The sequence below is a fragment of the Pocillopora verrucosa genome, chromosome 5, assembly GCF_036669915.1.
Source record: "Pocillopora verrucosa isolate sample1 chromosome 5, ASM3666991v2, whole genome shotgun sequence".
In the NCBI taxonomy this organism is placed as follows: Eukaryota; Metazoa; Cnidaria; class Anthozoa; order Scleractinia; family Pocilloporidae; genus Pocillopora; species Pocillopora verrucosa.
This window is the reverse complement of record NC_089316.1, coordinates 21,435,952-21,463,235: the sequence shown is the minus strand read 5'-3', so window position 1 is coordinate 21,463,235 and position 27,284 is coordinate 21,435,952. Positions and strand designations below refer to the sequence as shown.

The following is a 27,284-nucleotide window of genomic DNA, read 5'->3' as shown; positions in this document are numbered from 1 at the left end:
ACAAAGATACGAGGCCACCCTCAAGCAGACACGAACTCCATCCCAAGACGATAATATCGGAAAAGAAATTACAAATGCGTTAGCGAGGTAAGAGTTTAAAAAGTGTGTTGAAAAAAAGTTTCAGGGGATAAACTCTTATCGAAATTTATTTTGGGTTATTTTTTTTAAATCGATACGGAAACAAATTCAGCAAAAGAAATGTTCATCTCATGACGCGTTCCATTTCACCTTACAATCGAATCAATTCGCCCACGCCCAACAATCAGCCACATTCAAAGTAGAAGAAATCATGAAGAATTCAGAACGCTTTGAAAATTACATGACTACTATGGCTAATAAATTGAATTCAGGAGAATCGTTTAAATCCTCTTCTAAGTTTACCGCCGACCTTACCTTTATTCGAATGCCTAAAGGTGGTAAAAGTGGTAGACAAAAAGCTCTATTGGGAAAGCGATCCATGGCAGAAGTTTTGAAAAAGAAACATTCCGTGATTCAAATTACAAATTCAAACGAAATGTGTTGTGCAAGAGCCATTTGTGTCGCAAAAGCATGGATCCATAAAGATGAGGGGAATCGACAGAAAATTGTTTACGAGAATGCAAAAAAATGTGACACTGTTCGATCACGAATGGCCCATCAACTCCATGAAGATGCGGGCGTACCTTTGGGGGCATGCGGGCACCAAGAATTGAAAAAATTTCAAGACTTCCTAGCACCAGACTACCAATTGAAAGTCATGGCAACTTCCTACCCCTACATGATGGTATTTGTAGGCCCAGAAGCACCGCATATTATCCGCCTCTTGCTCCAGCAACACGATGACTCTGAGACTGGTCACTATGACACTTGCACATCTTACGCTGGTTTTCTAGAACGATCCTATTTTTGCGATCAGTGCAACAAGGGATTTGATCATAATGACTTCAGACATCATCCATGTGAGGGTCGAAGATGTCATGCATGCAAACAAGTAGAATGTGGCGCAAAACCTGATTATGCCTTGCGTGAAGTACCCTGTTCTTCTTGTTGCCGAAAGTTTTACAGTCAGACGTGTTATGACATGCATAAAGAGAAAAAGATCTGCGACAGCCTTGTTCAATGCCCTATATGTCGTAAGGAGTTTCAAACCTCAGCGTCAAAAGAACCTCACCAATGCTACTTTGACAAATGCTCCGTATGCCATGAATATGTAAAACTTACAGAACACAAATGCTTTATTCAACCTGTGGCAACCAAAGAAGATCAAAGAAAGAAAAAAACCAAAGCAACCCTGAAACGCCATAGAAAAAAAAATCCCTTGGCCTCGGTGTATGAAGAACCTCCCATCTTCGTCTATGCTGATTTTGAATCTATGATAGCGGAAGATAACACACACATCCCCGTATTGGTCTGCGCCCTCACCTCTGAAGATGATACCTTCGAAACCTACTACGGGGAGAATTGCACGGCCGACTTTCTGAACTTTCTCACCCAGCTCACCGAGGACGAATATGGCGACCCACGCGAGGTGATATGCATTTTCCATAATTTAAAGGGGTACGATTCTATGTTTCTACAGCATCAGTTGGTAAAGGAAGAAAGAAAGATCGAGGACATCATCGCCATAGGCACTAAATGGTTATCCTTCAAAGTGGGTCAAATCACATTCAAAGATTCGTTCAGCTTCCTCCCAATGTCACTCTCAGCCTTTACCAGTACCTTTGGTCTCACGGAACTCAAGAAAGGTTTCTTTCCTCACCTGTTCCACACACCTGACCATCAAGATTATGTGGGAGCCCTGCCAGCAGCCTCCTGTTACGACCCAGAAAGTATGTCCAATTCTAAAAAAAAAGAATTTCAAGTCTGGTATGAAGAGCAAGTGAAAAAGCAACACCCATTTGATCTCAAGCAAGAACTCATAGCCTACTGCCAATCAGATGTCGCCCTTCTTAAAGCCGGCTGTCTTAAATTTGTGAATGAATTCCAGTCCACGTCTGGGTTTGATCCGATGGAAAAATGTGCCACGATTGCGTCAGCATGCAACAGATATTGGCGTAAAAAACATCTTTCCAAGGATACTGTGGCCGTTGAACCTGTAAGAGGATGGCGTGGGGCACAAGTCAATCAATCAGAAGTTGCACTAGAATGGTTGATGTGGCAGGAACATCAGCTTGAATCAGACAGCCCACGTATCCAACATGTTCGTAATGGTGGGGAGAAGTTGATACCCGCAGGGCCCGAGGCATACCATGTCGATGGTTTTGATAGCCACACAAACACTGTGTATGAATTTCATGGCTGTTTGTTTCACGGGTGCAGACGTTGTCATAAAGACCGCAAGAAAATGGCGTTTTCATCAGGCAGCTACACGATGGAAGCCTTGTGTCAGCAGACAGAAGACAAATGTCAGACACTCCGACAGATGGGGTATAAAGTGGTTCAAATCTGGGAATGTCAATGGAAGGAGCAGAAAAAGGCCTCAAAGGAAATTCAAGATTTTCTCAAGGAAATCAATCTTGTACCACAGCTTAATCCGAGAGATGCGTTCTTTGGAGGTCGAACTGGGGCGGCGTCGCTTTATTACAAGGCCAACACAGATGAAGGCGAGCAAATCAGATACGTCGACGTCACCTCAGAATATCCCTATGTAAAAAAATATGGCACCTACCCCATAGGTCACCCCGAAATATTTTTGGAACCAGACGACCAAGATCCAGCCTCCTACTTCGGTATATTGACAGTGGACATTTTACCGCCTTATAATTTATACAATCCCTTATTGCCTCTTCGACATGGAAAAAAACTGACGTTTCCATTATGTCGAAAATGCGTGGAAAATGAAAGTGCCAAACCGATGTTGGGAAGAAATTATTATTGTAGTCATGGTGTGGAGGATCGCATGCTCACCGGTACTTGGTGTACACCCGAAATCATGAAAGCTGTCGAAAAAGGGTATCAGGTTCTTCGCATACACGAAGCATGGCATTTCCCACCAGACCAAAGAAAACAAGGTCTGTTTGCCCCGTACGTAGACACCTGGTTGAAGATAAAACAAGAAAGTAGTGGTTACCCCAGCTGGGCACAAACGGACGCGCAAAAAGAAGATTATGTTAAAAATTACAAGGCAAGAGAAGGGATAGACTTAGACCCCCAGCACATCAAGAAAAATCCAGGAAGAAAGGCCACTGCCAAACTGATGCTGAACTCCTTTTGGGGTAAGTTTGGCGAACAAATGAACAAGATGAAAACGAAGCAAATCACAGAACCACACGAGCTGATTGATCATTTAAATGACACAACGATTGAAATATCAGACGTACGCATTTTGAGTGCTGATGTGATTGAATTGGCGTATAAGAAGATAGAATAGGATGCAGTAAAGGGGTCCAAGACCAACATATTCATAGCAGCATTTACCACCTGTCAGGCCCGTCTTAAGCTTTATGAATCTTTGGAGGCGTTGGGCGATCGAGTCTTGTATTATGATGCAGACTCGGTCATTTACACGTGGAAGCCAGGTCAAACAGAAATTCCCTTAGGTGATTACCTTGGCGATATGACCAATGAATTGGATGAAGGGGATTACATCGTGGAATTTGTGTCAGGGGGTGCCAAGAACTATGGGTATGCGACGAAACATGGGAAAATCGTGTGTAAAGTTCGTGGCTTTTCCCTAAACGTGCGTGGTGCCAAACAGCTTAATTATCAGGTCATGAGGCAAAATATTTTGGATGAAATTTTAGACCCGCAGGACGAAAGAAGAGACACTGACATTGTGAACCCGAGACATTTTAAGCGTGATCCAATTGCCAAGAAGATTAAGACAGAAACACAAGTCAAAAAATATGGTTTGGTATTCGACAAGCGGGTACTTCACGTAGGAACATTTAAATCGTATCCCTACGGATATGCCCAGTTTACAGGATTCGATGCACAAGACATTTTAAACATTGAAACACTTATATGAGAGACATTCAAGCCAAGATACGTTAGCGTTTTTTTCCCTTTTTATTATTTTTAAATAAAACAGTTTAAATTGTTACAATTTAAATCACGTGTCTTTGTCATCCTTACAAGCGTTTCATTCCCTCTGTGATATTATCCATCCATTTTCTAAGAAAGGCTGTTCTTTGATCTACCCTGCGAATCATTTCTTGTAGTTCCTTTTCAATATTGTCTTGCCACTCGTGACGTGAAGGACATTTGCAAGTTAGTGGATGGAATGGACATTTTCCTCCTCTGTCCTTTTCCTGGGCGGCGGCATCCATGCGTTAACGTACGCGTCTAAAATGAAGTGTGACGATAGAAGCGCCGTCTGTAAACTGAGCCAAATTATTATTTTCCGACTCACTTATCTGTGTTTCCACCACATCGATGTGATTCTTACGTAACTTGATGTAATGAATCTGCTTGGGTTCGTAATAATAATTTCCTTCCAAGATTGGTTGGTAGTGTATTTGACGTACTGAAGATCAGTCGTCTGATCTCCCACGCGTACTGGAGCACAAAGCGAGGAATACATATACAAGGTTCGTGGGTAAGGTAAATTTAAGTAGGTACTTCTCTTAGTATTGATAAAGGTCCAGTTCAGATCGCTAAGAAGAAATCTATGATATTTCTCCGCAAATCGGTCTTTCCATGGGATCTCATATCTGTAATACGCCAAACTGGATGTAGTAAGCCTCCTATCATAACTCCACACCGTACCACGTTTGGTCACTGTGAGATTATGCACCGGTCGTGATACATTACGATTCTCTTCAATAGGACCACTAACAATACGACGATAACGCACTGTTGTTTTTTTCGTCCAACGAAACAACTCACACATGTCTCGAGGTAACTCAAAATAGAGACCGTCACGAACTTCTTGATGAGTTATATCAGTCGATTTTACCTTGTCTGCTGTCACAGTAATCGTTTCTTTATCCTCGTCCGCAATCACTTCAAATTGTGCGCTGTGTCCTGAAGAAAAATGACTCCCCAACGCCGAGCCCATATTCATAATACATTTTAAACGTTCTTCATCAAACAAGGATTTGAGTAAATCGTGAACTGTCTTGATACGATGTTGTTTGATGTCTCCATACGTGACATTGTAAGTCACTTTCTGTTGTGTATCCTCAGTGGCTACTTTAATTCGTCCTGTGGTTAGCAAGACATCATCGTCTTTTAATCCTTTGAGGTAACTGGACACCTTAGAATCGTGTGGAAGCGAAATACTACTCAATCCCACTTCCCACTCTCCTTCTAAATCGATGCGTTTGTCTAATCGATTTTTCCAAGAATTGTTTTTGTTGTCTGGAAAATATTTCAGACTCCCATCGTTACTGGGTAACGTCAAGTAAAAAGTATTACCTGACATGATGTGCTCTCGATAACGACACAACTACGAATGAACCGGAGACACACACTGTGTTGCATTTTCACAAGTTTTATTTCATCATTGTAGAGGCGTTACAATTTTGTTTTAAGTTTAGCTTGCATGATTCGCTTCACAATTTGCTCGGTTAAACTCTTCTTGCCTGGAAACTTATCGATTCCGGCTACCATCTTACGATCTGCAATATGTTTGTCAGCGAGTGATTTAGCTTTACTGTAATCAATATCGTGCTGTTTGGCTAATCTATCGAGACGATTAATTCCTGGATCACCACGTTTTAATCGCTTGGCTAATTTTGTACCTGGACCCATATACTGGTATCCGGGCCAATGAAACTCGACACCTAACTTTGAAATCCATTTCTGAATATCAAATTTTCCTCCTCTCTGGCGTTTCCTTTTAGCCTTAGCTTGGACGGTTCTTGCCCCTCCCTTTGCCTTTCTTCGACTTTGGCGTTTCGTCATCTTCAAACACTTGATACAGGTCGTAACCTCTCTTTTCCCAAGGTTCCCAGTTACCAAATTCTTTGAGTCGTTCCAACTCCGTGCGATGCTTTTGCGGTGTGAGAACAGGAAGTTTTCGTTTCGTTTTTTGTATCTTTTGGGATGGAGCTGTGAGAAAAGGAATCTTGGACGTTCCCGGTTTCGCAGGGGTGACGGGTTCGTTCTTGATCCCCACAGGTGTGACAGGTTCCCTCTTGAGTGTCATCTGAGGTACGGCGGCTTGTCCCCTCATATTTATGGATTTAATGAGTTCTTTTAACAATCCCTCTTGCAACCCCTCCATGAGATTACCATCATCGTCTCGAGGTGGAGGTTCTACACCACCGGCGATAGGAATCTGTCTCAATTTGTCAGTAAGCTTGCGTTCTTGCATTAACAATTCTTTTACCACAGGTTCTTTTAAAGCAGCAGGAGTAGATGTATCTTCTAATAACAGTTTTGCTTCGGCGGCCACGCGTGCGGCTTTGTCCAGAAGAGTACTTTCAGTAATTTTTCCCTTGTAATAATCTACCAAAGCTCGAAACTCATCGGGTTTCACCATTAAGAACGTCTCCATAATCGCCACAAGGGTTCCACCACACGCATACGCAACCACCGAAACAGTTGAGTTATTGTGAGTCTACACTCAGTTGAATCCTTATAGTCACTGTCGTCGTCGTCGTAGTTGAATTGCAAATCAAACTTTATACCCGTGTCCACTTCGTTTATACCCTCTTGCACGGTGACAGTCATGATCTCTTGAAACACTGACAGAACGCGTCGTTCATACCACTCCAAAAGCTACCGCCTGTTTGATTCACAAGTAATTGACGCCGCTTTCTTAAAGAGTTCCTCCGTTTACCCAACTCTCTCAACATCACTCTATATTTCTTGAGTTTGGCAACTGTGGGCGGTGATAAAGGTATCTTTTTCTTCAACATGTTCAACGTGAATTCACTGACGGCATTGATTTGATCTTTACTAGCGTGAAGTAATTTTTCCATACGACGCTTTCTATTTTTCTCTTGTAAAATAGATTTTAAAAAATCCACATTTCTCTTGAAACTATTAATCATCGCTTTTTCTTTGTAAGAGCTTCTAGGCCTTTTTTAGCCCCAAACGATGCAGCTCCTCCAAGGGCACTTAAACCCAATGCTTTACCTCCAGCAATGAGGGCTGGAATGATTGCCGCTAATGGTAGGATACCTCCTTTTTGTCCTCTTTTGGTTAGTCTTCTTTTCACTCTTCTTCTCCTTCGGGTTGTGGGCATACTGCGCTTATAACCAGGCATCTTTCTTATTTATTTCTCTCTGTAACAGCGTACACACCCTTCGTGTCGTAACAAGTGACTTAAAAGTCTCGTAGAATCTCTACTCGCAGGGTGTACGTCAAATAACAAATAACCATAGGGTCTGTCCGTACATGCATTATATATACCCATGACAGGTAGCCACTTGGTCGGGTATATCTGTAGCAGTAAGGTGCGCAACGCCACTTTATCTCTAGGATTTTTAAAGGCAATAATGTATTGCGCATTCCTAGAGATGGTCTTGGAATATTTTCCTTGAGGGAACATGTCTTGGCAGAGATAACACACGGTGACATTCATGTGGTGAGAATATTGTGTGAAAAGATTAAGTATTTCTCTGTCATCTCCTCCCTCCGACATGAGATCATCCAAGACAAGAATACCCCCTCGTTTATCTCCAAACCATGTTGTTAAATCGTCGTGGGTAGGCACTCCTTTAAAAAATTCTATGCCATGGCGTTGCATGTCGTCAAACTTATTTTGCCAGGATCCATAACAGTAATGCACGCGGGGCGGTCTTTCGTCAAAGAGGTCTAAATTTTCCAAAAGTAGGTGATGGAGAAAGGTGGTTTTTCCACAACTTGTAGGGCCCACAATCAAAATATTGGAAGGGGATTTGAACGAAAATCCTGGTTCCACACACTTGAACATGATGGCTAAAAGCGAGTTACACAAAAATGACACGATTTTATTTCATTCCTTTTATTTTATTAACGATTGAATGATGTCTTCTAACATGTCGCCTATTTGATCATCGTTGCCTACATAATCCTTTTTAGAAAACATGGAAAAAAACTCATCCATACTCTTGCGTCTTGCTTTACACATTAAATAAATGATGGCATAGTTTCCACAACTTGCGGTTTTTACAGATTGTAATGCTCGAGTATTTTTACGCACGTAAGGCCATCGGTTTAACCATACAATGAATGGTGTCAGAAATTCATAGGTGGTTAAATTTAAACCATAACTATCTAAAATTTCACAGCTATCGTGTTCGGTCCACACAGCTATCCAGTGTTCCCCAGGTTTGTCTGCAGGGTGGGTATTGACAATGTAAGCTCTCGGTTTCACACGTTCCGGCGACTCGGGTAGTTCGTCACAGGCTAAAACACTCACAAAGTACTTGCGGAGTTCTGGATCGCTATCCGCTAAAGCGTTGAGTTGATTCGTAATAAGCCACACAAACTCCATCACTAATGCACTTCCATCGTGGTAGCTCCTTTAATGCCATCAATTTCCATAATGCCTTCATATTCAGCATAAATGATCACCGTTTTCTGACTTGCTTGCCCTGCACACTTAATGTGAATGTTGATGAAGCCTTCATTTTTAGGTAGAAGAACCGGGTCATCGTGTCTTCCATTGGCCACATTGGAAAACGCAAACAGCGTGCAATTTTTTCCATGACCCCAGTCTTTGAATCGCACCATGTTTCCTGCATTTCTGTACAGACAGCCAGTAGCATCCAGAAATCGGTGATAACCCACCAAGTCTTTTTGACCATTAGCCGTGTTGAGTTCCAAAGTCTCGTATGGGTATTCTTCTCCATTCACAATTTGTTTGATGTATTCCACCCCAATTTTTCCAAAGGCCAAGGGGTCTTCGTTGTATTGACCATTGAATGCAGTAGTTTTCAGAATACCAATGATGACTCTTTGGGGCACCTTTCCATTGAATGGGTTGTTGATTTCTTTAGAAGTGGCCCCATTGTCTAGGGGAAACTGTCTCATCTCGGTACGGATCATGGGATACTTGGTTGGGGTTTTGGTCATCATACTCATCATGCTCATGTAGACGGCTGGGTTTAGGGACACCAGACATAGAAAGAAGGTAAGTTTAATATCCTCTGGGTTGACTCGGACTTCCTCACTGGGTGGATTGGCTTCTCCATTCATGAATAAGGCTGCTGGATTCAGATAAAATTCCAATTCCAAAAGAGTTTTGGGGACGATCCATTTTCCTTGGCGAAACGCGTCTATAAACGGTTTCATTCTCAAGATTCTCCTCTTTCCTCCTGCATAGTATTCTGTTGCATCTGCTCTCTGTCTCTTGATGCTTTCTTGATGATTTATGGAAAGAGCTGTATACGCGTCATCATCCATCTTGACATTTGCAGCGGTGTAGGTTACAGGAGAATCAATTTCGTTCCGCCATCCAGCTGGTTCGAGTATCGTCTCTCCATCATTCCTGTCATTATTAAGGATCGTCTGTATGAAAGCTTTAAGATGGTACATGTCTACTTGTTCGGTGAGTAAGGTACCATTGGCTCTGAAATTGATTTGCTTGAAGAGAGTGTGTGCAATATTGTTGGCTGGTGAAGTCATCACACCCACATTGTTTGCGCGTGCTGTGAGACTGGCATTTTCTGTGGTTTTGAAACCCAAATCCAGTTGGACAAAAATTCTCGAAAGATCGATGAGATCTGATTGTCGTTCCACGTACACTTGGATAGGAGCAATACTAGATGTCTGAGGTGGTATTTTGACATATCGGTACTTTACCGTAGAAAGATCTGTAGGTGGTATTCTAAAGAGATCTAGACTTGAATTCTGCTCTGCCCCTTTGATAGACATGGTGATGTGTCTGTTTCAACGTCTTCTGCGTTTATGCACACGTTTTCGTGTTCCTATTTTCTTTATACGACTTGTGAGAAATCCTTCTCGTTGCTGTTGTTTTCTTCTTCTCCCTTTATACCTTTTCAAGATGGAAAACACAGGATCTGTCGGTGATGTTGTGCCTACACCAATGATAGGATCACTTTGACGTACGGTGCTGATGCGGACCATGTTTTATTCTCCAAAAATATCGTTCAACCTCTTGGCAACTTTTCTCTTCAATTCGTTCTTGAGCGCTTGGGAAGCCCCTCTCTTTATACCTCGCGGCACTTCTGATAACGAACGCTTTTTGACACTGCTTTTAAGGCCTCCTGTTACACCTTTCAAAAAATCTTTAGCCATGTCTTTGACTCCGGCACCTATTTGAGGATCACCCCAGGATCCGATAAAAGGTGGTGGGGCATAAGGTGAGGGAGTCTGCCAGCGCATGAGACCACCACCTCCTTGTTCATTTGGCACATACACTTTAAAGCGTCTCAAACTTCCTCCTCTCATGATGCGATCACCACAAACACACAATTCACTTTAAATCTTTTTTATTAATCCAACTGTTATATTTGCTAGGGTACCCTTTCCACTTGACAAACAATTTATCCTTTTGTCTCTTTAATACTTTTTCCACTCGAAAATAAGTCGCTTCATCTACATGTACTTTTTGCAAATCCCACACATAAAATGTGCCTTGTAAGGGCGTGTCATCCAATTCTTGCACTTTATAGGTCGTTACCATTCCGGGTACGACTTTACGAACTTGAAACACTTCTTCCGTCCATCCTGGTAGATACCCTTTCTTAAACGGTCTAAATTTTTTATTCAATCGGACTTTATCGCCTACTTTAAATGCAGGCTTTTTTTCTTTCTTAGTCTGATATTTCCCATACAAATTGTTCCACACTTCTTTGGCATTGAATGTGGTGACTTTAGCTGGTGTGGTTTTAATACTCCTGTGATAGGTGCGATGGTATTGATTGACAAGTTTGGGCAATATGTCTACATATTTGAGTGTGTTGGCAGCCGTAAAATAGCGATACAATTTCGATTTAAGGGTTCTATTAAATCGTTCGACGATACTGGCTTTGGCATCTCCATGAGTAGAAAAGTGATGAATATCCTGTGTTTTCATCAATGATTGAAAGGTCTGATTGTAAAATTCTTTGCCTGCATCTGTCTGTAACGTCTGAGGTTTCCTTCCTTTGGCTTCCTTGAGTATTTTTGCAAACGCATCCGTCACATCTTTTCCTGTTTTCTTTTTAATCGGCCGGGCCCACGCGTATTTGGAAAAGGCATCGATCACGACCAATACGTATCGGTATCCCTTGTTCTGTTTGGATAGGGTCTGTACTTCGATCAAATCTGCTACCCATTGTTGATCAATGTCGAACACCACCACAGGTAAAAATTCTCCTCGTCGACGTCTGGGTTTGTGAAGCGTGTACGCTTATTTTTCCTCTAATTCGTTTTTACCTTGAGCAATAGAGATCTTTTGAGCTTTGGCATACGGTGCCACACCACCCAAACTACCGACGACACCGGGTTCGTCATACAAGTCGTCCTTGACATCTTTCTTAATGTTCTTAACCATGATAAATGACACCAAAGTTTGAAAGAATGGTAGGTGACCCAATACTTATGAAGGTACTGCGTATACAAATGATTCCACGTCTTATATGTATACTTCCCATCATAGTATCTCATAAACGTCATCAAATGAAAGATACGGTCGTGTAGTGGATGTAGGTGTGGTTTCACGACAAACTTAAACACCTCAACTTCCATGTCTTCGGGAACCCATTGGTAAGGGATTTTATGCGGCTCATCCTCTTCGAAGACGATATGTGGGATGCGATCACAAAGCCACGACACCACTCGATAATGCAAGTAGCATAGCCATTGACTCCACGAGGTAAGCATGATGAACTCGTGATTTTTTTTCATCTCCGACCCTTTTTATAATGCTTGACATTATCCATAATGCCTTTTAAAGCCTGTTTTCCCAGAAGTTTACCAAGCACTAACTAACTTGGCGTAACTTGCTTGTGAACTAATTTTTACCCCACCTACACCCTCATATTATGAATACATTACACCGCCATCTTGAATGATGTCATCTTCGATGACGTCTCCGACGCCATCTTGAATCCTCCCTAAGGGACTTAGACGCCATCTTGAATCCTCCCTATGGGACTTTGTTATTTATGTTAATTGATGGCGGCATCCCTTTGCTCCCTATGGAGACGCCCTATACTACTTGAATACAACATTACAAATAGGCACTTGTACCATGCATAGTGACATCATTCATCTTCACTTTGATCCATTCAATTTTCCCTTGGAGTAAATGTGAACACACCAATAGATTATTCATCTCGGTACAGTCTCGGTCATTTTTGTTGTCGAACAAAACTGAATTTCTCCAAAAGTACACCGACTCTGGAACTGAAACTACCCACCTGGCTGGTTATAATACTCTAGTTTTTAAATATGTACAAATCTCTGCGGGCCTGCCTCTACTTTTTATAGGGGCAATTCGCGGAAAAAGCTCAAAATCAGATATTACATAATTTGGCGATGTTTACATCTAATGGTCTCAACAACAAATGTTTCAGAAAAATGAAACATGCACGATTTTGGAAGAATGTCATCTTATGAGCATTATCCCGAAGAGAAATCTCGCCTCTGGTTATCGAAATGGCTCGTTATCAGCTGATGTTGCTGGAATTGTACATACAATTCGCAACAACAGGTGGATGTTCGGAAAGATGTCGGAATCACAACCCTATTGATAGACAGAAAGTGTAATCCACAAATTCGTCATTTGTTTACGTAAGGGGAATTTGAACAAAAACAAATTGAACTACTTCGATCTTGTGAGGCAGGTTGAAGCGCTCTGGTTTGTTCGTCTCGGATTGCCATTTTCTCATCCAACGATCATATTCAATTTCGAGAGGTTGTGGACTTGAGAGATCTGACATACACATCTTGGAGACTTCAGCTTTGTCTACATTTGTGTTCGCTATTAATGGCGCTTAGCACAAGACCAAGCAACTGTACGGCAGTCTTCTGAGTGAAAAAAATTCCCTGTGATGATTAAGCCTGTTTTTTCAATCGTTCATTATATCTATAAATATTTAAGGTTAACTAAATAGTCGAGGGTTTGATAATTTATATAGATTACCTTGAAGATATTTCTTGTATGATATAGTCAAGGAATGGAATGAACAGATTTCGGCAGCAATATTCTTCAGGTGTGTCATGGGGTGCATTTACCCTACAATGTTGTCTTGACGCCGTTCTTGGAGCACTTGGTTCCTTTCCCACCTCTGAACTGATCTCCACACTAAATTCGTGATTGGCATGCTTACCTTCCTAAAGACGTATAACAAGGAAGTGGACTGAAAAAGCGATTACTTTCCTGTTGCTGCCCCCTTTTGGACATAACTCGACCACTTCAAATAGATTAATGACTCCTTTGGGAAAAGTAATTCTCAATTGAGGGGGGCAGTCGTACAACCACTTCGTAACTAGAAAGTATTCTTTAATACTCTTACTCTTACAGTTTCAAGAAAGATTTATTGCAACAATTCTCTCACTTAAACAGTAAATCTTACGCAACATTATCTACTCAGAATAACTCGTAAAAATATAGTGTTGTTCTGTACATAAATAACTTGTACAAATGATATTGTACAGTAATTTACGCAATAGGGCTCGTGTATCTCGACGTTACAATTACTTATAGATATAAAATTATTAACTAATCATAGATTATTGCACGCTGAAAAGCCCACTGACAAATGAAGACCGGGACCCTAATTTAGTAGTTTCCGAAAATGACCACTTTGGGCACAAGTAGAGTGAATAACGAAGCTGTTATTTTACCAAGTTGACAAATAAAAAAGAAAGCGCTTATATAAAACGAATTTTAGACTAGCACTTTTCTCGAGATCGCAATTTATCTTCTATCGAATACGTACGAAAGACTCTTACTTCATTTTAAATGTTTGTAAGCCTGTGCACGGAATATCTGTGTTCCCGTGTAGCAGGTGTTTTAAGGAAACACACAAAGATATAAATTAAGCCTGACCGGATTCCATCCATAGAGATCTAACATGCCGAAGCCGCGGAACACCTAAAACGGATATAGTGGGAGAACGCCATGGTTTTTTTAGTTTTCTCCACGGAAGGTTTGTATTGGTTTAAAACGACTGTATGCCAATCGTCTACCCGGAGTACTTCTGAAGGGATACTTAGAGGGAGATGAATTTGAAAGAATGTGCGCGCAAAATATTTAACGCCATGAGAAGGTTAATTAAAAATATATGATTATATTGCAGCTCAGCATTCATTACAGGTGCAATTAGCAGTAATTTCTCCAAACTATAACCTCTATCAAAAACTTAAGCTTAAACTAAGATTTTTGTTGGTATTTCGTGCCTTTCTGTTTAGACGGAATACCTCAGCCTTTCAACATTTGCAAAGTTTCATCAAACTATTTGAATTTTCGCGTGTACGTGTCATGACAAGTTTTAGGAGACGTTTTGTTATTGGTCGAATTAATTAATCAGGTGAAATTAAACACTAAGTAGGTGTCTGAATGCATGGCACGCATCATATTCTTCTTGACAGTTTTTCCACTCAGCGCTTAGCTCCGCTGATAGTCTTACGGCTCTGACGCAGGTTAAAAATTAACGTCATCGTTCTCTGGCTAAACAAAACGGCGAAAACATTCGGTCGACGGCTGGGAAGTCCAACTTTTCAGCGCTGGATATTTCTAAGACTTCGCAAACGTTGATAATGCGAAAAATTTTCGTGTTTACCTTTGGATGTGAGATCCAAAACTTGTGACTAAGCGACAAATGAAGGGTACAGTTCTTTATTTTTATCTGTTGTTGTTATGTGCTCCGTTAGAAGCATGGCTTCACTGCTTCGTGGAAGGAAACAAAGGTAGAGAGTTATACTTTCTTCTCTTCCTTAAAGCTCGGCCAACTTTAATTCAGAATTGCACTAAATAATCTTAGCATAGGGCAGAAATAAATTTCTTACATGTTGAAAGAAATATTATATCAGATTTCTTTAAGGGAAAAGATAACGTACCTTTTGAACATTCCTAACTGTGTTTGACTTTTATTTCAATGCTAACCTTACTCTACCAGCTCTGAAATCCAAATTAACTTGGAATTTTTCCCTAGTTTCTGTTTTTAAAAATTCTAATTGTATCGTTTATAATGTCGCCTGCAATTCAGTCGCACCTAAAAGAAGCAGGAATATTAATAAAACTTCACGCCAGTCAATGATTTGGGACAAGTTGCGAAAATCGATCAATTTTCAACTGTTCCTAAGAAGGTATTATGTTTTCATTTAGCTCTTGTTCCAGTTTTCTTTGTCAGAGAGATATTGAATATTTGTTACTTTTTAAAGAAAAATTGATGCCAACCAAAGAGCCATATTTACTTCACTTTTTGAAACGAATTTTCAATCACTTAGGGGTCTATTCTGCGGATATATTTTGCATTTAGTTATTAGAAATAAGTACCTTGTTTTGCTTAATTCAAGAACTCCCTCTTCTTGTGTACAGTTTTTATACTCATCGAGGAAGACAAATCGTCTCAATTCTTGGCTAACAAAGAAATCATTCTCGCTACTCAAGTATCAGGACCGTTATGTACCATTCGGACTCTTTCAATTTCTTCTGTTATTTGGGCGCTTTGGTAATATATGCTCGAAGTTTATGCCATTAATTTTAAAGAACTTCCTGTTACAAAAAGTCAGGGACACTTTCCATCGTTCATCTTGCAAAATCTGGCAAACTATGGTTGCCAAAGTCTTATGTTTCTGAAATCCATTGTCTTATATAAATGTATTTCGTATTCTGTCGGTTTTCATCGTATATTTATTGTTTTGTAACTCACAGATATGCCACAAAAGTAGCAGACAAAGAATCTCTTGAGTTTTTATGGTCAACAAAAAGCAATCCCCTACATAAAGTTTCTTTTGATAATAACGTAGCCTTTTCCTGGTGTTCAGCTAGTAAATCGGAGCGAAATGGTAGCGCAGAGCAAAAGTAGAGGATAATAAGTATACAAAAGTATCTATAGGCATACAAGAGTCTGCGTGAGGATACAACGGTATCTACACATAGGAGTATCGATTAATCCTTTTCACCCAGTATGCATATTCTCCATACTGTTTTCTATAAATTTACTAAGGTGCTTACAAGGAGATTTTGCTTAATAATCAAGAGCTTTTGTACTTGCTGATCATTTCCATTATTATCATAACCTCAATACTTGATTCAGGAGTGATATTGTAAGAAGAAAGTCGATGCTAGTCACTCTCAGAGGTTAGAGGGTTAAATTAATAAAATAACCGGGATATCTTTGAGAACACAAGGGTTTACATTACAATACAAGGGAATCTCTTGATTCCTTTCTTTGAATGTCTTTAGTTTGGCATGTTAAACCACAATATTTCTTGTCAAAAGCTTTGCAAGAAATTTCCAAAAAAATGAAGCTAAGAAAAAACTTATTTTCAAGTTAAAAGTCTCTTGAATTGATTGACTAATCACCTTTGGAAAAGGATTAAATTTTTTCTTTCCTTGACAGACTAATCGGGGTCGAACTTAAGCCTTGGTCTAAGTTCCTAGGTCTCCATAGCTTGTTGCTTCTCCATCCCTGTCACCAATTTCTTTTTGGATTGCGAGTGCTTTCTCCTGATATTCCCGGGCCTTGTCATATTGACCGAGTGATTGTAACACAGTTCCTAGTGATTCGTAACCTGCTGCTTCTGCATCCCTGTCACCAATTTCTATTGTGATAACAAGTGCTTTCTCCTGATATTCTCGTGCCTTGTCGTAATGACCGAGTGACTGAAACACAATTCCTCGGTTTTGGTAGCTTATTGCTTCTCCTTCCCTGTCACCAATTTCTGTCCTGATAGCAAGTGCTTTCTCCTGATTTTCTCGGGCCTTGTCATGTTGACCGAGTGATTGAAACATAGTCCCTAAGCTTCTGTAGCTTGTTGCTTCTCCATCCCTGTCACCAATCTCTATTCTGATGGCGAGTGATTTCTCCTGATATTCTCGGGCCTTGCCATATTGACCGAGTGATTGGAATAAAGTTCCTAGGTCTCCATAGCTTTTTTCTTCTCCATCCCTATCACCAATTTCTTTTTTGATGGCGAGTGCGTTCTCCTGATATTCTCGGGCCTTGTCATATTGACCGAGTGATTGGAAAACCGTTCCTAGAGATCCGTAGCCCGCTGCTTCTGCATCCCTGTCACCAATTTCTGTTGTGATAGCGAGTGCTTTCTCCTGATATTCTCGGGCCTTTTCACATTGACTGAGTGATTGAAACACAGTTCCAAGGTTTTAGTAGCTTTTTTCTTCTCCATCCCTGTCACCAATTTCTTTTGTGATCGCAAGTACTTTCTCCTGATATTCTCGGGCCTTGTCATATTGACTGAGTGATTGAAACACAGTTCCTAGGTTTCCGTAGCTTGTTGCTTCTCTATCCCTGTTGCGAATTTCTATTCTGACGGCGAGTGCTTTCTCCTGATATTCTCGAGCCTTGTCATATTGACCGAGTTATTGGAAACCGTTCCTAGAGATCCGTAGCCTGCTGCTTCTGCATCCCTGTTACCAATTTCTGTTGGGATAGCGAGTGCTTTCTCCTGATACTCTCGGGCCCTTTTTGTCATATTGACCGAGTAATTGAAACACTGTTCCTAGGTTTTGGTAGCTGTTGCTTCTCCATCCCTGACACCAACTTCTGTTTTGATAGCGAGTGCTTTCTCCTGATATTCTTGGGCCTTGTTATATTGACCGAGTGAATGGAACACGGTTCCAAGGTTCCCGTAGATTGCTGCCTCTTCATCCCTGCCACCAATTTCTTTTTTGATAGCGAGTGCTTTCTCCTGATATTCTCGGGCCTTGTAATATTGACCAAGCGATTGGAACATTACTCCCAGCTTTGCGTAACATAGTGCCTGGCCATGTGTGTTACCCATCATTTTCATGACTTTGATTGCTGATTCGTAAAATTCCGAGGCCTCCGTAAATTTACTTTGTGCGTGAAGTATGTCTGCCAGGTTTAAATGTAGCCATCCTTCTTCAATGGGGTCATTTGAGTCTATGTATAGGAGGAGTTTCCTGAGGTATTTTTCTGTACTTGTGTAATCCTTTATATAAACGTAAGCACTGATTATTTTCATGTAGATGACTCGGAACGTAACGTTTGCCAAAGAATTATCTATAGCCTGCCCCTGACTGTTTAATATGATCAAACATTCCTTGTATATCTCGATGGCTTGCAACACAGGACCAGTTTTGCTAAGGAACTCGGCGACTACTATACCAATGTAGATAGCCGATATAGGTTCTTTTATGCTGTCCATCTTGACCCTGTTCATTCTCAGTTTGAAAAACTAAGGAGAAAGTAACAAAAAGCTAAAAACGGATTGTTTGTAGAAAGTCTTTTTAATTTTAAATTGCAAAATTTATCTTACCCTCCCCGCCTTGTAGTCTTTTTGTATTCACGCTCGGAGCACGTGATTTCACATTTAGCAAATCACGTCAATGAATTGAGAAACTAAAGTGGAAGTTTCTCGCTTACTTTTGTTGTTTGTTCTAACGGAATTTAGCTCATTGTTTTTGAGCTTGTGTTCGCGCAATTTCTCTAACTCTTTGTTTTGAATTTTTGGAAGATTTAGAGTTTTTATTTTAGCCAAATGTTGTGGTTCATTTAACGAGTTTAACACGTATTTTCTACGGAGTTTGGACTTTAGCTTAGCTTCTTTTCAAAGCGGGGGGGAAAGGAGTGAGATTTCTAAATGCTGTTAATGTTTTTTTATTCTTATGATAATTTCTTTTGAAGCTTTCATAACGATATTAGTGTTGTTTCGGTTTCTAAAACAGTCAGCATTGATACAAATTACCTTTTGAAGTTAGAAACGTTCCTTATCCATTTTGATTTTGGCAAAGGGACTCGTATAAGATCTTTCGAAGGAGGTCAACTCTTTCCGGGGAAAAAGAAGAAAAAAATTCATGGTGAAATGTCAGGAATTTATCAAAAATAATATTTTTTGTTTTTTGTCACGCCATCAAACAGAAAGTAAACGGACTGAATCGGCTTAAAGCCAAGAGCCATCGAAAAAATTTATACCAATCGAGCTAAGTCTTTCTCTCGGTATCAATTATTTTCCACTGAATAGGCAATCGCCCGAATTTGGGACAAAAGTTGATTGGGTTCTATTTGAGAGGGCCAATTTTGTACCCTTTCATAGACTGCAAATGTAATGGCCGTAAAGTAAAAAAAAATTGTTTCCGTTCGCCATGAAAACGATATGTTACTCGTTGCGTTCTGACAAATAATTATTTGATGACTCAGGAGAACAACAATCACTCGATACCAACATTTATATACATTCATGATATCTTCCTAAGAAAGCCATTTTAACATTTAGGAATAGCATTGGAGGTTATGTTAATGACTAGCGAAAAGTTTATCTGCGAGAACTAAGGTTATCGCCCGGCACAATCTTCCGTTAAGTGTTAGAGACAAATTTAATTTTCAAATCGTTTCCAGTTCTGCTGTATTCGTATTAACGGTCTATACATCACGGATCAGTTTAGAATACAAAACCCAATTCCTTAAAATATTATCTGATAGTTTATATGTTCCTGTTTTCATTGTTTTTGTTAAATATCTTTGATCACAGTTCTCATTTTCCTTTAAGTTATCAAAAATTGGTAACAGCAGCTTCACCAACTCAGTCTACACAGGGGGCAACCAAAAGGATCTTAGGTTGCTTGTAACCAGCTCTCCCAGCAGTAATGCTCAGGAAACATTATGGTTTGCTCCTAACTCCTTGTTAGATGCAGCTATAAAACTCTTCTCCGCCCCCTCCTCCATTAAAAAAATACACCCACCCAAATTATCTATTACTGTTGGTGAGACTTCCGGCAAATTCCAAGTAATCAGAAATACCTGACATCACAAGGAAAAACCACTCGTTCTTTGAGGGAAGTTCCGATGAGATTCAGGAAAAAAATCTGTGGAAAAAAGCTTGACCTATTCAGGAAAGAGGCTTTTCAAGAATTGAAAAAGAATTTTCAAATTCTTGAAAAGCAACAAGCTACGGAAACCTGGGAACTTTGTTCCGATCACTTGGTCGATGTGACAAGGAAGGAGAATATCAGGAGAAAACACTTAATATCAGAATAGAAATTGGCGACAGGGATGGAGAAGCAACAAGCTACGGAAACTTAGGAACTTTGTTCTATTCACTTGGTAAATAAGACAAGGCCCGAGACTCAGGAGAAACAGAATTTTTAACTTTTTGATAATTCGGCTTATCGCCCGTTGTACTACTTTTCAAGTTTAAATCGCTTGCCCGTGTAAAGAGAAGATATAAACTCAAATAGTTGACCGATATTGTACATTCTTAGGAAGATTCCTCTTCGTAAGAGTGATTCAGGTTCATTATTGCCTTTTCCCTCCCCTCCCCAAAGGAAGTATCTTTTCTCACTTACATAAAGCGAGATCCTCTCGATCATGACATCACGTGATTGTTACAATAATTCCGTCGTATTTAGATTAACACCCTTTAGAGATAAACACAGATAGTAATTTGTTGTCTTTTAAGGGTAAAACACTTATTAACCCATCCGTTCCTCTTATTTTCCAACTTTGTCTTCGATGAAGCAAATCACAGTAACTGGAAAATGAACAGCTCATAAAGAGGAAGTCATCGAGCACAAATCGCTTACAGTTTCTAGACAGCCGCTCTGATTCAGTACCGTAAGAAGTCTTGATTGTCATTCTGGGTTAAAAATCCAACGGTTCCTTCAAAGCAATGTATATGAGACCGAGTGTTACCGGCAATTAAAGTGAATTGTTTCATTTTTGCATGCTCGCATCCGTCATCGGTAAAAAAATTAGATGTACAAAACCGAAATATATATTTTCATTAGATGGCGTCGCTTTAAAAGTAGGATAACAAATATCCGTCTCTCCTTATCTTTCCTTCATTAAAAGGAACATAATGAATTTCACTTAAGCTTTTATAATCGACATTCGGAATTCATATTTTTCACATGACGATTGGAATTCTGCGCGAAGTTGGTGCGTTAGTACAAAAAATCCAGGGTGAAATGTCAGAATTTATTAAATTTATTTTACTTTTCATCTCTTGTCACGCCATCAGACTGAAAGTAAACAGACTGAATCGGCCTAAAGCCAAGTCTCATCGAGAAAGATTAGACCAGTCTGGCAAAGTCTTCCAAAGTCTTCCAGAGTTAATTACTTTCACTGAATAGGCGAACGCACAAATTTCGGACAAAAATTGATGGGGTGTAATTTGAGGAGGCTAATTTTTATTCCTAGAATCAGTCTCATAGACTGCAAATATAATGAGCGTAAAGTGAATAAATATTGTTTCTTTTCGCCATGAAAATGATAACGCACCCATTGCGCTCTGGCAACGGGTTCTTATACCCACCCCACGGGTCTTACACCCACCCCAATTATCCATTACTATTGGAAAGTGGAACTTCCGGTATAAATTCCGAGTAATCAGAAGTACCTAACATCAGAAGGAAAAATCACTCGTTCTTTGAAGGAAGTTCCGATGAGATTCAGGAAAACGATCTGTGGAAAAAACCTGACCTATTCAGGAAAGAGCTTTTTCAAGAATTCGAAAATTATTTTCACTACTTTTCAAGTTTAAATCGGTTGCCCGAATAAAGAGAATATGTAAACTCAAATAGATTACCAATGTTGTACGAGACAGGAGTTCCAATTCATTACCGTAACAAGTCTAGATTGTAATTTTGGGTTAAAAATCCAACGGTAAAAAGTAAGATAACAAATTTTCCTTCTTTGGAGGGAACAAATGAAAAAATGTAAAATGGTTTCCGTATTTACATAGCCTGATGTAAACACGCGGGAGGTGGTGAGAACACGAGATAAGCGTAAGAAACCACGACGCGAAGCGGAGTGGTTTCCAGCTTATCGAGTTCTTTTATAAAATAACTAATGAAAGAGCCTCTTCTGGCAACGAAGGAAAGCGACGTGCTTGTTGTTGTTGTTCATTTGGCTTTCCGGCAAAAAAATTACTATTTGAATTATTTTATAAATGAATTTCACTTAAGCTTTTATAATGGACATTCGGAATTCATATTTTTCCCCATAAAGGTTAGAATTCTGCTCGAGGCTGGAGCGTTAGTAGAATGCCCTTCGGCTAACTCGGAGGATGTCGGAATTTAATATTCTTCCAGTGTCGGCTAAAATAATTAATTCGTCGAATTTAGTCAATGTTTTGTAGGTCTAGGTGGGTTTAAAAACGTTAAACCGACTTTTATGAAAGCCGTTTATGAATTTTTTTCAATTTCTATCGCACGTATTAGAATTATCTTCCCCCAAGTCATTTATCACATCATATATAACTGAATGACGTTTGAAGCAGTTTTTAAAACCGATGCTCCAAGCGAAAACGATTTCCTTGGTCCAGGTCAAGGAAGATTAATGGAAGTCAATGGTTGCCTTTGTAGACAGTACTTATCACAACCTTTAGCCTTCAGTGCTCGACTTTGAAAATAATTTTGACCATCTCTTTTCCATTTCTGTTTTACTGTCGGTTCCGAAGTCATTCTCTTCTCCAAGCCCATTGAACGGCCAAACGTAAGCGCCAGTCGAAAGGTTCTTTAAGTATTGTCAATTACTTATTAATTTTGCCCACTTGTGGTGGGCCGATTCACATAGGATCTCTGTTAGACCAAATGCAGGGCAATATTTCATTTGTGGAGCGTTATTCCAATGTATGCACCGAGCGCTTATGAGCCAAGTGAAAAAAACGAATAAACTCGCTCCAAGGACAACTGGAGAATAATCAAGGAAGTAAATAAATTTTTTTTTCTCATGTTAATTGTCCTGCAGTAATTTGTCAGGGGAGGAAGCTCTCTCTTCTCTTCTCCTATAGACAGTCTCCCAGCCTCCGGGTGCTTTTCGAGTGAGCAGTAGCAGAGACCGGAAAATCGGGGTTTCGTTCAACCAACGAGCTCAAAAAGGTTTGATGGTGGATTTTATTAGACCAATACCTCCTGAGTAAGGCTCGCTACGTCGTACAGTCGAAAAGTGATAAACGATCCGCGAAAAACGGGTTTTGCTACGCCACCCCTTCGTCAGCGTGAAAACGAGGTTGTAGAGTGCATGACATTTGTTTATTCCTTTTTTTACACCCCTATCAACATTTGCGGTCCAAATACCCAGTTAGTTCAAAATACTTTCTTCATTGGTTAAATTTTACCATAAAGCGACGTCAAGTGACTTATCACGTGACAAGAAAAATCCTTAAGAGACCTTCGAAAATATAAAAGAATCCATGTCTTTTTATAAACAAGTATGAAATTTGATTCACGGCCTCTCTTATCACAAACTTTATCGTTTGGCTGTCCAAAACGTTCACTTCACCATTTACAGGTATTTTTTTCTGTTTAATGATCGAAGATCCATGCTTCGTCGATTATATGACAAAACAAGAAAACGAGGCTGATGCTCTAAGTTGATGTCTTCTGCTTCTAGTTTAAAATGATAGTTTTAACATTTTCAGACTCTCACTCACTATAGTATAGTGAATCCTTAATTAAGAACTAACATCAAGTCATTAGTATTGCGCAAAACATTATTCATTGCTCAAATAATAGTCGTACAAAGCTTCCAAAGTACATATGCCTAGCACTATGTGTGTACCATCTAACCTCATTGCGTCTCCTGTTAACACTCCTCGTGAAAATGGGGCACTGTTGCAGTAATGACGAACTGCGTGCAACAGACACTATCGCAGCGGAAGTACTTGCTTAAGCGGACGAGTATGGCACTGTTGTACCGACAAATATAGCACTCGGTCCGTTTCTTTCGCGGCAGAAAACACAGAAGTCAATGAAGAAACCCTCGATGGAAAAAACACAACTCACGCGACATCCACGGTTGTATTCCAGAGACGGCCGTATGGACCAGAACCACCCCCAGTCCAACTGGCAAACCACAATGATGGGAAACTATCGCTACAGGCAGGGTGGAGGATTTACGAGCTATAGGAGTGCTCTGCATTTGGGAGACGACCTCAAGTCACGTTTTATGTTGGTCAGGTTAAATAAGAGTGGTTTAAAGAAGAAAATGAGCTGTTTGAGTACGCACGTTGCGCTGATGAAGTATGGAAAGTCATGCATCCCTTAAGTCTAACAGAATCACTGTCTCGAGAGATAATCGGGAGTCTGTTAGTTCCTGGATGGAGCGCATTCAACGCATTGCTTTATCCAGAGTTACCAGTAATTAGCATGAATGGCTACTGCCCCCTAGATGACTCCTCAACGGAGTTCAGTACAATATACACTGTTCTCAAGCACACTCAAGCCATCAGTGATACCATGGGTCAGGAAGATACAGTAATAACATTTTGACTTGCTATCCATGTGAAGGCCAAGCAAATACATAAGTGCATAAAGTGTCTTAAGAACCGGGAGAGCAAATGTGCAATTCGGAAGCTAAAACACCATTATATGCCATTTATCGAGACGAGTGGAGAGGTTTTTTACTCCAAGTTTCTTTGCCAAAATTTTAATCTGGAGCTGAGTGGAAATCTAACGGAAAAGTTTAATACTTCGGTTAGAATAGTCATCATAATATCGAGGGTGAAAATGGTCAACTTGACATTCACTATCTTTGCAATAATGCTGTGTAATTTTGAATTCATTCGAACTATAAACAGCATAATTCCGCTTTTTGTAAGAGTATTTTGTGGTGCATTTTTCGACTGGCATCCTGCAAGCAGATGTATTTCCTTCATATCATTTGGCGTCTTATTTTCCTATCTATTAAATGATGGCTCAGAACATATTTGCAAAGAAAAGCTACGCAATGCTCTCATTCAATCGACCTGAATGTAGAGCTCAATATTACGATAAAGATATTTTTAAAGCTTGATTTGGAAAATTAAAATACTACAGATAAAACAATAAACCGTTCTCGACTAGGAAAAGATGTTGCTACAAATTTCTACGATAAATCTTTTCTTCTGAAAAGGGAGCTTGCTTCTCAACATAAAAGAAAAATTAACCCTAAAAAATGATGACAATAGTAAAAAAAAAACAAACTGGTGTCACTGTCAAAATACTGTGGCAGGATATCGTTTTTGATCCCATTTTTCAAGTTTATAGCAAGACTGGTAGAGAGAGTATGTTTAAATTTCTTATCTTGAAATGCTTATGGGAAGGATAGCAAAAGCTAGGCATAAGACCGGACAATTCTTGAACGCCTTTCAATTTTGATTGTTTCTGAGTTAGGTGACATAGTACGTGTTCACAGGACGTCATTAACTGTCTTATACACACATTCTACGATAACTCTTAAAATTCAGTTAAATAAAAGAACAATTATGTCAATTTAGAGCTAATTGAAATTCCTGCAGCAGCGACCCAAAAAGAAAAAAAAGGCCGAGAGCCCTAATCTCTCCACTTTCATTTTAGAACGCATTGGGTTGGCACACGTTCCTAACCTATCATCCCCTCCAAACAAATTTCTCTCCTTACATCTCTTTTAGAGAATTGCTTCTTCTAATAGTCTTACTTTGTTTCCAGTAATAGTTATAAGCAATGTCTGTTTTTATTTTCTCTTCTTCAGTTATCCTTACTTTGATGATGTAACTGCAAGGACCAGGTGAGCCAATGTCGATCCAATTTTATCACATATGTACAAGAATGTATGATTTCTGACTGCTTTCTTCAATACCGAAAAATTGATGCACAGATTATTAAGGGTGATGTTTTTAGGTGGAAAGAAGTCGTAGATTCATCTGGCAACCTTGATAGTGGTATTTTGTGTATATCATTATGAGATCACCATCTGTAATATTTCCTAAATATACACATGACACAGTGGGTAAAACTAGGGCACTTTCAAGAAGGAAAAATGCCAAAATAGAGAGGTGTATGACATGATATCGATCAATCAAATACTCTGTAGATACTAGGAAAAACTATCAAGTTCCAAGATACGTGTTCTAACTATTTTAGAATCACTTTTAACTATGATCATCATCATTATTTTCATCATTAGTATCATTATCAATATTATTACGATAATTAAGACTATCACTGTCAATAGCATCATCTTTGCCAATAGTAGGTATTGTTTACATCAATTGCATTGATATTATCATCATTATCATTATGCCCAAATCCTTATTTTGAAAACCGTTTGTACACATTTTCGGAGGAGAGAGAAACATGGGACAAGAACAAGAGACAGTTGTCGAAGCCAAGGAGGAAACCTGGTTTCCATAGAAACAGAAGACGAACGGAATTTTATTAAGAAGTCTAATGATACAATTTATCACATTGGTTAAAAAAAAAAAAGCTAGCAATTGGACTTGGGTGAGTGGAAGACGACTAAATTTCCCGCAATGGATAAACAACTTGTCTAGATCCGATGGAGAGGTAGCTTCCATTTCTTGGAAGTCTAACGATGAATGTATGCAAGTAAAATTTGGAGCTAGGGATGTAGATTATCTTTATATTTGTGAGTTTCATAAAGGTAATTCAAAACTACAGCTGTCTTTAAAGAATGTATTTGAGGGAAAGAGCATTCTTAAAGCGCTAAGACGAAACAAATATATCATTATGGATCCTGCAGGTTTCTCTGATGTTTATAAAAAAAGTGGCTTTGTGCTGATTGATATTGGGCCCTTCCCTATTACGCCAGCATTTTGTTTGGCCTACTTTGGCCTAAGGAGCAATTCATAAGGTACTTTTCCACGAAAAGAATTTGTAGGATAACTTAACATTGTCCGCCAATTTATTTAACATTTTTGATGTCAAAAGAATGATTTTGCTCACTGTTGATGTTCGAGCACTTTTTAAGAACTTTAGGAAAATGCAATTCTCCAAGCTCTCCACATATGTGCTGTCTCTCCATTATAGTTACACCTTCGAACGCCTTGCAGGTCAGCAGTTAGTTTGCATGGGTTGTATCCAGTCTCTGCTCACGTTATAGCAATGTAAATTACGACGCTTATCATGTTTATAACCTTCGTTTGGTTCTTCTGTGGCTACTTTCCGATTGGGTTGTTCCGAAATTTCACTAACGAAAAAAAAGCTAGAGAGGAGCCTGGGAAATGGTCCAACATAGAACACTTTCGCAAACGGCGTGAGAGCCCTAGCTCAGCTTTATGCCTTAAACTCTGACAGAGCACACTTTTCCAACCAGTCCCTCCGTTACTGATTGTGAGTTTATCGCCAGTGATTGTAAAATACGAGGTAAATGCTGTTTATCCGTCAATATTTTTATTCGTTGTATACGGCAGAACTCGTAAAAATATTCCGCGATGCTACTCACCAAAACTTCCAATAAAGTATATGAGCTTAATGAAAATATTTATGAGCCTAAAGTAAATATCTGATCATCAAATTGTCGTTGAACGATTCTTAGTGATCGTAACAATTTTTTATTTGCAAAAAGTTG

At 39.6% G+C, this 27,284-nt stretch overlaps 5 protein-coding genes across 5 annotated transcripts; 1 reads left to right on the top strand and 4 right to left on the bottom strand.

The window, feature by feature from the left end:
- Positions 1-328: 328 nt before the first annotated feature.
- Positions 329-3,349, top strand: LOC131787758 (uncharacterized). The gene has a single exon (XM_066166495.1). It carries the CDS (start codon positions 329-331, stop codon positions 3,347-3,349), a length of 3,021 nt encoding a protein of 1,006 aa, XP_066022592.1.
- Positions 3,350-7,144: 3,795 nt separating this feature from the next.
- Positions 7,145-7,618, bottom strand: LOC131787759 (uncharacterized). Its single transcript, XM_059104833.2, has one exon. It carries the CDS (start codon positions 7,616-7,618, stop codon positions 7,145-7,147), a length of 474 nt encoding a protein of 157 aa, XP_058960816.2.
- A 731-nt stretch (positions 7,619-8,349) lies between these two features.
- On the bottom strand, positions 8,350-9,729 carry LOC131787760 (uncharacterized protein F54H12.2-like). Its single transcript, XM_059104834.2, has one exon. The coding sequence runs from the start codon at positions 9,727-9,729 to the stop codon at positions 8,350-8,352; it is 1,380 nt and encodes a 459-aa protein (XP_058960817.2).
- A 6,673-nt stretch (positions 9,730-16,402) lies between these two features.
- Positions 16,403-17,466, bottom strand: LOC136280796 (G-protein-signaling modulator 1-like). Its single transcript, XM_066166494.1, has 2 exons — positions 17,306-17,466; positions 16,403-17,108 (listed from the first exon to the last, which is right to left on the bottom strand). Exons 1-2 carry the CDS (start codon positions 17,464-17,466, stop codon positions 16,403-16,405), a joined length of 867 nt encoding a protein of 288 aa, XP_066022591.1.
- A 27-nt stretch (positions 17,467-17,493) lies between these two features.
- On the bottom strand, positions 17,494-18,162 carry LOC136280795 (G-protein-signaling modulator 2-like). The gene has a single exon (XM_066166493.1). The coding sequence runs from the start codon at positions 18,160-18,162 to the stop codon at positions 17,494-17,496; it is 669 nt and encodes a 222-aa protein (XP_066022590.1).
- Between the last annotated feature and the right edge of the window lie 9,122 nt (positions 18,163-27,284).

Excerpts from the sequence above, each read along its gene's own strand:
- LOC131787758 (XM_066166495.1), top strand. The coding sequence starts at position 329 with ATGGCTAATAAATTGAATTCAGGAGAATCGTTTAAATCCTCTTCTAAG.
- LOC136280795 (XM_066166493.1), bottom strand. The coding sequence starts at position 18,162 with ATGGACAGCATAAAAGAACCTATATCGGCTATCTACATTGGTATAGTA.
- LOC131787760 (XM_059104834.2), bottom strand. The coding sequence starts at position 9,729 with ATGTCTATCAAAGGGGCAGAGCAGAATTCAAGTCTAGATCTCTTTAGA.
- LOC136280796 (XM_066166494.1), bottom strand. The coding sequence starts at position 17,466 with ATGACAAAAAGGGCCCGAGAGTATCAGGAGAAAGCACTCGCTATCCCA. Across the intron at positions 17,109-17,305 it reads ATCAGGAGAAAGCACTCGCC|TCAATGTGAAAAGGCCCGAG; the intron begins GTCAGAATAGAA and ends TCAATCACTCAG.
- LOC131787759 (XM_059104833.2), bottom strand. The coding sequence starts at position 7,618 with ATGCAACGCCATGGCATAGAATTTTTTAAAGGAGTGCCTACCCACGAC.